Genomic DNA, 9,649 nt, shown 5'->3' with positions numbered 1-9,649 from the left:
GGTGTGGGGGCCCTGACTGTGGGGTGTGGGGATCTGGGCCCTGACTGTAAGGTGTGGGGGCCCTGACTATGGGGTGTGGGAATCTGGGCCCTCACCATGAGGTGTCCACATGCACTTCTTACTAGCAGAGGTAAAGTTGTGAACTTCCAGATGGCTTAGCAACCTGCTGCTGCTGCTGCTGCTGCTGCTGCTGAGAGAGGAGTGGATTTGAGGGGTGGTCAGAGCGTTTGTGGTTCTGTCCTTAAGGAGAGAGGAGAGAGGAGGGGCAGAGACAGAGAGAGGAGAAAGAAGAGGAGGAGCAGGCTGAGGAACAGAAGCACAGGAAGATATGGAGCAGGGGCGGGGGGTTCAGCCGGGTCCTCACCGAGCCCGGGGAGCAGTGGTCTGTCTCTCCACTGTTGAAGAGAGCCATGTCCTTGATGAAGACAGCGGTGGCCCTCAGGATGAAGGACATAAAGAGATGCATATGGATGTAGTTTCGGGTACAGTGTAGCTTCCTGCAAGGGGCAGATCCAGCTGGGATGAGCAGGGACCTTGGACCACCCCACCCTGACTGGTGCCATACCGGTAGATTAGGTAGGTGGTGGGAAGATATGTGGCCCCCAACCCCGTATTACAGGCCCTTCCTCCAAGGTGACAACCCCCAGTCCCCAACCTCCCGGGCATCAAGTGTTTTGGCAGGCTCTCCTTCAGGTGTGTGGTATAGAGGAAAGGGAACAAGACCACTCTAGAGGCCACATCTTGGCCACCTGCTGTTGAGGCTGGGACGGTTAGCTTGGCAGAGGCAAGGGCGGGGACTGGGAGCTGTCTGAGGGTGAGACAATGGAGGGGCACACTGGGGCTCTACCTCACCTGAACAGGCTCAGGATTGTCATGGCAACCAGGAGGCTGGCAAGGGACAGGCCGTAGCCGATGGTGTAGCCAGTCTTCACGGCGCTGTAGAACTCTGTCTGTTGTTGCTGGGGGGAGGCAGGCAAGGGTTTTGGGTAGAAGTTGGGGGATTGTTGGTGGAGAATAGGCTGGCTATAGACTCTCCTGGTGCCCCTGTCTCACACAAGGAAGATGTCCTCAGGACTCCCAAGAGCAGCTAAGCCCCGGTTTTCATAGACGCATGGACCCTGTGCCCAGAGTGTCCCCAGTGGGTCCTTCTTTCTGCTGTGCACGCTGGATGTCAGCATGGGAACAAGTGGAACTTACAACTCCCTCCCGCTTGCCAATCACTCATTTATTTTTTTAAAATAATAGAATTTTGGGAATCTCCCTGTATAACCCAAGATAGCCTCAAACTCGTGATCTTTTTGCCCCAGCCTCTCAAGTGCTGGGATTACAGATATAGAGAGGCAAACCAGCATGGGGGTTTCTATTGCAATTTTGGCTGCTCTGAGTGTAGCGCCCCCCCCCCCAATGTGATCCTACAAAAGTCCTGTGTGTCCCCTGTTGGGGGAGCCAGGGGCCAAGTGCGAGCCTGAGGAAGGTGGACTGCAGGGTGGACAGAAGCCCAAGGCTCCCTCACCTCATCCACACTAGATGCACCGTCTTCCATCCCACAGGCAACGTAGTAGGAGCTGGGCTCCAGCTGTGACCAGCCTTCTTCAGAGCAGCTGCGGCTGACGTTGCGTCCTGGAAGTAGGTGATGGACAGAGGGAAGATACAGCGTTTAGAGCCAGGAGGCAGGGTGCAGAGTGCAGGGAGCAGGGTGCAGGGCACAGGGCAGAGAACGTAGTCTTGCTCACACCGTGCCTTGGTGCTGCTGGGTTCCAGCTCCCAGACCCAGGCTCTTGGGGTTCCCCTGAGGTGAGAAGTCCCCACAGGGCAGCTGGGGGCCCCATGACAGGCTCAGTGCAGACATTACCATAACTCCATTTTACAAAACGGAATTTAGATCCTCCTTTTTTTCAGTGCAAACACAGAGGCAGGAAGACTCTGGTTTGTGTACACAGTCATGGCCACCTGTGCAGCACCAACCCGAAGGCACAGACTGATGGGGGGCTTAGTCACGCAAACAGAAAGGTATCACGCTCTCTACGGATCAGAGCACAGTAAGAACATGTGGGCCCATGGAGAGAGCAAGGCCATGTCAGAAGAACCAGGTCAAACACACCCAGACCAAGGAAGAGTTCAAAACCTTCCTCACCTGGACCCCATTAGGAGCAGGACACCTAACACAAGGGTGGCCCCACCGACCAGCTATCTGAACACCCAGTGTGTATGTGCCAAGGCACAGAAAATGCCTCACTGTCCCCGAGGCTGCAGCTCAGCGTGTTTCCCACTGCTTGGCATGGCCCACTTGAATTCTGTCCACCGGTCCATTCATCTACTTGTCTGTCTGTCCATCCATCTGTACCTGGTCCCAGGTCTTGCCTCAATGGTTCGGTACCTTTGCCAGACTGGGCACTGTGTCTGTAGCCTGCCACCTGGGACCTTACTGACTTGTCCAACCACCTGATATTTTTTTCCATCTCTGCCAGCTCTGTCTTGAGAATGCTGGGATTGCAGACGCCCTCCACATGTCTGTACTTCAAGGGTGCTGGGGAACTGAACTCAAGTCTTCATGCTTGCACAGCGAGAGTTTTCCCCCAGAGTTATCCCCCCAGCCCTCCTGCAAGTATTTTATCCAGCCAAAGTAGAAGACTTCCTTCTAACCCCTCTTATTTTTAGTTTCTGTAAGAACCGACACTCCTTGTAGGGGGCATGCTTTCCTTGGCCCTGTCACCCCAAAGGTCAGGAGTGGGGGTTGGCATCACCCTTCACCCACTTCTGCAAATGGCCCCTTGGGAGCGAAGGTGACGGCTTTTACCCTTTTATCCACACTCTCTGGTATATCTGGTCACTGGCCAGAGTCTCCCAATTCTTTCTAGTTCTACTCAGAACTAGAGTATTATTAACATTGATTAACAATAATAATAGTTTTATTATTTTTAATAAATAATAAAAAGTTTTGCTGCATAGGCTGTTCACCTCACAAGGTCATTTGGCTGTTGGGTCCTGGGAGCTGAAATCTTTATATCAGGTGCGCTCTGAGGTGAGGGCTGTGCCTAAGGAATGGTAGCTCATTCACATCCCCTCAGATCCTCAACACTAGGGCCCCCCTCTTTCTCCCTCCCAGAACCTCTGCCCATTTACTACACATCTGTTTACAGTCTCACTTGAAGGTGTGACCGTAGCACGGTAACTCCCAGAGGCCAGGCAGGTAGCAGTTTCCAAAGTTCCTTCCCATCGTGTAGCACGAGGCACAGAGTGATGGGAGGTACCTCATCTGTGGACTGATCGTGGGCTGGGGGTCCTAAGGGGGCCTCCTTTCCCTTTCTGTCTTACATGTGAATGCTTGATCAAATAGAGCACAACAAGGTACATAAACAAAGCTGTGTGGTGGTTTCCTAGGGCACTAAAGGTCATCTGTCCCAGGCTGTGACAGACTGAGTCATAACCAAGACAACAGAACATGGGAGGCATAACTCAATCTGACCTGCCAGTCAATCAGTTATCAATTGCTGGGCAAATATTTAGCGAGCCCTTCCCACACACTTATCTCCATGTGAAGAGCTAATCAAATCCCACGAGTCCTCTCGATGCCATTCCTAGCCGTGAAGCCCCCCAGGTTCCTTAACTGGCAAAGCCCCCTCGCTGGCCCCACTCACAACGCACGGCCCGGCTTCTGGCCTCCAGCCCAGGGCTCTTACCGTGAATCGAGGAGAAGAGCTGGAAGATGAGGGGGCAGCTCAGGACCACCACCTGGCCCCGAGGAGTAGTTGGCCAACAGGTGAGGTTGTCCCACATCTTGCTGCAGCCTGTGGGGTGAACGCAGAGCACACACTGTCAACGAATGGGCACCGTGACCACACTCTTCCTCCTCCTTCTCCTAGAGGGTCTCCTGTCGAGTGGAGGTCATGTCTGTCCAGGCTGCAGAGGTCCTGTTCTGATGGGAAGGGAAAGAGGATGGAGCTTCCCTGTAGGCATCACTTACTTCTTTACTTATTTTAGACAGGGCCTTGGGTAGCCCCGGATGGCCCTGTGGAAGACCTTGGGTTTCTGGTCCTCCTGTCTCTAGCTCCTGAGTATTGTTGGAGTTACAGGTGTGTGCTACTCTGCCCCATTTATACAACGCTGGGGATCAAACCAAGGGCTTGTTGTGCCTGCTAACTGCCAACCGAGCTACATCCACATTTGAGAGACAAGCACCGGAGATGCCAGGCAGGTAGTCTAGCTGGTTCTGCTCCATGGCACACTGTCTCTCCTCCTGGATGAGCCACTGGGCACTTGTATAGGTGTCAATCCTTTTGAATGGCAAGAACTGAGGCTTTGGCATCCGAGTGCTCCAGAGCGGTGGCTTTGACTCTGCAGAGCGTTCTGGGAAAGCCGTCCCTGGGAAAAGGCAGCAAAGCCTGTTTGCACTGTGTTCTGAACTTAACCGAGAGTTGGTCAAAGTGTGAGCCGGTCGTGTCACCTACCGCCGGGCTATCTGAGTCAGTGTCGAGCTCAGCTGTCTACTGCAATCCACATTTACAGCTCTCTCGTTCCCACAGCTTATATTTATAGGCACAACCTTCAGACTGTCTCCTCTATGGTTTACAGCCATCACGCCTGCACACGCACACGGCACTTGATACGTCACCCTCCTTTCTGTTTTTCTCTTTTATAGAGCGCCGTATATTTCTGGCAGCACAATGAGCGGCCTTCATTCTTATGGTTTGTGAGAAAACAGACATTTAGATTTCAAAATCTTCTATTACCAAATTACCGGCAGCTGTTTCAAGCAATTCAACCCCACAGTTCGAGCCTGCCTCCTCGACACAAACAAGGCTATTCATCCACATTCACACAGCAAGCTCCATCCCAAGAGCCTCTGTTAGAGACCACCATTGTTTAAAAACACAAGTTTGCGTCTTCTGAATTGTGTTCTATACTAGTAAAGGCAGCAGAGGAGATGTTCCCATGAGACGCGGGGTACAGTGGAGCTCACGGGCTCTTCACAGAGCTTGCATGCAAAGTACTGCGATCCGGCTGGTGAGCATGCCAGGGGGTGTCTCCCGGAGGGTCTACAACTCCTCTGGACACCTCTCCTGAAGGAGGCTTTCTTTTGCAATGCTGCCAGCCCCAATGATTTGCTCAGGAAACCCAACCCCAGAGTCAAAGTCAATGCCAGCCGGGCCAAGCCCAGACCAGCCCAGGTCCGAAGGTTCACAAGTTCCCAAGAAGGGGGCCTGGGAAGAGGAGGTGGAGGGATGCACCCACCTGGGAGAAGAGCCTCTGGACTTTCAGGGTTGCAATCATGTGGCAGTCAAGGAGGGGAGGGGGGGGGGGGGGGGGGGACCTCCTGATGCTGCAGCAGTATCTGCAGTGAAGACTAAGGAAGCCGTCTAGAGTGAGCCTCTCTTCTTGTGGGCCGGCAACTTTAACATGTCCCCCATCTATCCTGAGCCTTTGGTTTGCTGCTTTGGCTGATGGTCCATCTTGGGCTCCTAGGAGGACGTACAGCAGCCCCCCCCTCCAGACTGGGAAAACCTGCTCATGATTTAGGACCTGTTTCAGTTAACACCAACAAGCTCTAGGTCTGGAATGTCTGAACATTGTTTCAGTCTCTACACAAATAGCTTATATAACTGGTCCATTTCACAGATGAGGAAACGGAGGCAAGGCAGCAGGATGAGGTGTGGCTGTGCCGCTAGCCTATTCACACATTCCTCTCCTGGTTTTCAGGGCTTGGTAGCATTTCTCTGGGAAACTGGCCGCTGCTGGACTTTCTGTACCCAGGCTGACAGTGTTGGGCACACCCTGTTTTGCAGGCCAGCTATTGTGTCTGGGTCCCTGCCAGACCTCGAGCTTTCAGAGTTGCCAGCCTGAGCTGGGGGCGGGGGCGGGGGCGGGGGTGCTGGGTCCTGTGCTCAGCTTCACCAGAGGTGAGACAGAACAGAAGGGCACTGGGCTATGCCTTGTGGGCACTCTGCATTTGGCGTCAAATGCTGTGAACCGGTACCGAGCCCAGGTCATCAAGGGACCTGAGGAAGTGAGAGTCGTAGGGGTGCCGGTTAGGAAGCTCCTTGCAGGGGGCAGCTCAGCGCTGGTTTGCTGGGGTGGCTGGGCTGGGAAGCATGGAGGAGTGATAGCCATGAAAATGCTTGGTTTCTAGAAATGACTTTGTGTCTGGGAAATGTGTGCCCATTCAGGGCTAAGACCCCAATAGGAAAACCAACTAAGAGGCTAAGAAGATGGATAGAGAGGCAGACAGGCACAAAACCCCCAGTAAGTCAATTTTATATAATGTTCCATCCATAATGACATATACTTCCAGACATACTGACCCCAGACACACACATGCCAACATACATGAATGGGCATGGGAAGGCCATCACATGAGCAGACATGGAGAGACACAGCGTACAGACTAAACACACACTGATGCACTTAGAAGCAGGCAGAGTGGCATACTGGAGGGGCAGGAGCAGCCTCAGACAGACACGGGCCAGAGGTGCCCACCTGTGCTCACGCCAATGTGTACAGAGCCTCAGCAGCTGCCAGGCCAGACCTGAAATCTGTAACCTATGCCTGCCTTCTTCCAGATCCCAGGCTGATTGCCGTGTACAGGGCGTTGGCACTGCACAGGCACCCTGTGCCAGTGGTGACCTCATTGAATTCATGAGGGTGGCCATTTCCCATTCTGGGGACAGGTCTGAGCTGCAGTGGGGTGGGCTCTGGAGTTTGGGCTTCCCAGGTTTCCTACGCCATCTTGAGGCCTGCTGAGACCAGCCTGCAGTTGGCAGCATAGGGTGGGGCATATAGACAGTGGGTAGGTCAAGTCACCTGCTGACCCAAGCTTCAGTCTCAGGGCCACAGGAGTCAGGGGCCATCCTGCCATAAAGTGCGGCCCAGGCCAGGCCCATCTATGAGACTACATAACCACATCCACTCATGAGCACAGGAGGCCTTTGCACCAAGGTTAAGGAGGAACCTGAAAAGATTACAAAACAGCCTCAGAAGGTGCCGGGAGCCAGGAGCCAGCAAGCTGGACAGGTGCTCCCTGCTCCCATTATGTAACAGTAAGCGCAGCCTGGGGAGATGACCCAGCATGGCGGCCCAGCTGACTTTCTGCCTCTGCCCCACCGTGCTGGCTCTCTCCCAACACAGTGAGCCTTGAGCTTTCCACCCTCTCAGCCCCTCTGCTTCCTTAGACCCTGCCCACCATTCCACATTTGCCCAACCCTGGGCGACCACGCCAAGTAGACAGAGCCCTCGTTTGTCCTGATGGCCTCTGCAGGGTCTGACCAGTTGGTCTCATTTACACTCTAGGTAAGTTAGGGATCAAAGAAGTTATTTGGGAGTGCTCCCGTGGCAGTGCTCCCGTGGCAGGTGGGGAGAGGCACCTGACTCATCTCGGAAAGTCTCTACCATCGAGTACCCTAGATCTCCAACCTTAAGTGGCCCAGCAGCCGTGGCTGGACCCTTAAGGGCAGACCTGTCTGTACTTTCAAAGCCGTGGTTTACCATGTTGTTCCCAGATAAGATCTGGGAACTTCCCAGACCTGGGTGAGGTCAGAAAAGCACTGAGGCCTTGTGGCCCTTCTGCTGTGTGTTCCCTGACTGCTCGGGCCCAGATCCTGACCTGACTGACGGCTGTGAAAGGCTCACGCTTTGGACTGGGCTCGCGAGGGAACCCGGGACTCCACGGGACTCCTCTGCTGCCACAACAAGACTCACCTGTGGTTTCGTTCTCCAGCTGGGCCTCCTCCAGGCACTGCCTGTGCTCTATCTCAATCATCTGCAGGTACTCACACTCCTGCTGCGGGCTGGCTGCCCAGCTGCCCTGAGGACAAAGCAGACAGAGATGTCAGCCTCATCCGCAGACTTGAGGAGCAGGGGCCAGACCGGGGCCAGCCAAGGCTGGGCCGGCTCTTCTCCCACGGATCTGAGCTCTACACTGGATGTTCACCGTAGCCCTACACTGAACCCCCACCCCAACCTCAGTCTCTAACCCATCCTAGGTCCAGACGAGCCCTTATCCCAGTTCCAGTTTGCACCTCACAACAGCCCTAGACAGTACCTGATCCTGACCTGTGTGCCCCAAATTTTCTCACCGACCCTCAGGTTCTGCCTTGAGGACCCTCTCAGGTCTCTGCTCCTGAGCTGCTGCTCTAAGGACCCATACTCTGGAGGAGGCACAGCCCCAGGCAGAGGTCAAAGAGCCTTCCCCTAGACTCTCTGCTGATCGCTAAGCTACTCTGTCCCTGCCTCCGTTGCCCTTGGGTGGATAGTGCCACGCTAGTGATTCCCTGTAAGAGGATGCTGGACGCCAGCCTCGAGCTCCTGGGGCCAAGCCCGGGCAGAACAAAGGAGTCTGGCTGCATCATCTCCTCCGTCTGCGATCCTCTGTTCACTTTTGCTCATGAAGTTGGGACAGGGATACCGACCCTTCTTGCCCAGACCGCACCATCTCCTTCACCACAGAAAAAGCTAAGGCAGAGTCCACGAGGACCAGGGAGGTTTGAGTAAGAAAGTGGGTAAGTGAGGCTCCACAAGAAGTCCCAGACCCCACCAGCCCCCTGAACCTCTAGGAAGTCAGAGAAGGGTTGGAGATGCCCTTGCGTTTCTCCTGGATGCCAGCATGTCCTGGCTCAGGATCAGGGTTGGGTGACTGGCAGCATGGCAGTTCATGGCACTGGGATAGATATGGGATTGAGTGGTGGCTGCCTGGGATCAAGGGGAAAGCGGCAGGTCTTGAGGGTTTGTGGGTATGTAGAAGGTGAAGGCCTCTGTGGGGAAGCAATTGAATAGGACAGCTCGGGTCTGCCTCTGACTTTAGGAAGTGGCCACCACGCCTGGCAATCATCCTCTGTCATGGGTCTCCTCATCCCAGTCTCCACGAGGGCCCGGGCAAAGCTCCCGAGGGGGTCTCCCTTTCATTGCTCTTACCCTGTACTCAGTCTCTGCATGGAGAATCGACATCAGTCAGTCCCTCTCCACCCCTGACTCAGCCCTGTTGACGGAAGCCTAGCAAAACAACATAGACATGGGGCCTTCATTTACTTCATCCCTCCAAGAGGAACCCCTACCCTGTAACACTGACCTACACAGAACTTGAACAGTGGTCTAAATGAGTCAATACCAGCGACGACTCAACACGCAGACGGCCTGGCTCTCTCCACTGCCATCAAGACAGAGGTCTAAGCTGAGGCTTGGCCACTGTGTCCCTCCCACCCCAATAGGTTTTCCATTCCTGTGAGCATCATCATTTCCCAGGCCACCAACGGTCCAGCTAGCATTGTGTTTGTCCTAGTTCAGGTCCATAGGAAGACTGCCTCCTCCGCATGTCCCTGCCACCAAGACCTCACATACCGAACAAAGGTACCCAGTCAGCTGGAGTCCAGACACAGGCTGCTGAGTCCTGCTCAACTTGACAAGGAGCATGGGGCTGCCACGAAGCATGGTTTGGCAGAACCATTGAAAGAAAAGGCAGCTTCAGGGAGACCCAGCATCTGTGTGTCCTCTTAGAGATCGTAAGCATCACCTCTTTCAGCCAGAATGCTTGTAGTGGTAAGGCTTAGGGATCCGTGACTGGCTCATCCTCAGGTGTGGGGAGTGGGGTAGTCAGGAAGTTGGGGCGGGCCAGCCAACTGTTCCACCTTGCTTGCATAGGAGCACACAGCTTCTCCTTGGT

The 9,649-nt window shown here is 54.5% G+C and overlaps 1 protein-coding gene across 1 annotated transcript in view; it reads right to left on the bottom strand.

Moving 5' to 3' along the window:
- The window catches only part of Vipr1 (vasoactive intestinal peptide receptor 1), a 30,783-nt gene that overhangs the window by 11,809 nt on the left and 9,325 nt on the right, over window positions 1-9,649 (bottom strand). The window contains exons 2-6 of the mRNA XM_013346643.2: window positions 7,693-7,798; window positions 3,681-3,788; window positions 1,514-1,620; window positions 853-959; window positions 365-497 (exon numbers count right to left, since the gene is read on the bottom strand). Coding sequence (XP_013202097.2) covers window positions 365-497; window positions 853-959; window positions 1,514-1,620; window positions 3,681-3,788; window positions 7,693-7,798 — 561 coding nt within the window. The remainder of the gene's footprint in view (window positions 1-364; window positions 498-852; window positions 960-1,513; window positions 1,621-3,680; window positions 3,789-7,692; window positions 7,799-9,649) is intronic.

Source organism: Microtus ochrogaster, chromosome 5 (genome assembly GCF_000317375.1).
Source record: "Microtus ochrogaster isolate Prairie Vole_2 chromosome 5, MicOch1.0, whole genome shotgun sequence".
Lineage (NCBI taxonomy): Eukaryota > Metazoa > Chordata > Mammalia > Rodentia > Cricetidae > Microtus > Microtus ochrogaster.
The sequence above is the reverse complement of the archived record's forward strand: the minus strand, read 5'-3'. Positions and strand labels throughout refer to the sequence as shown.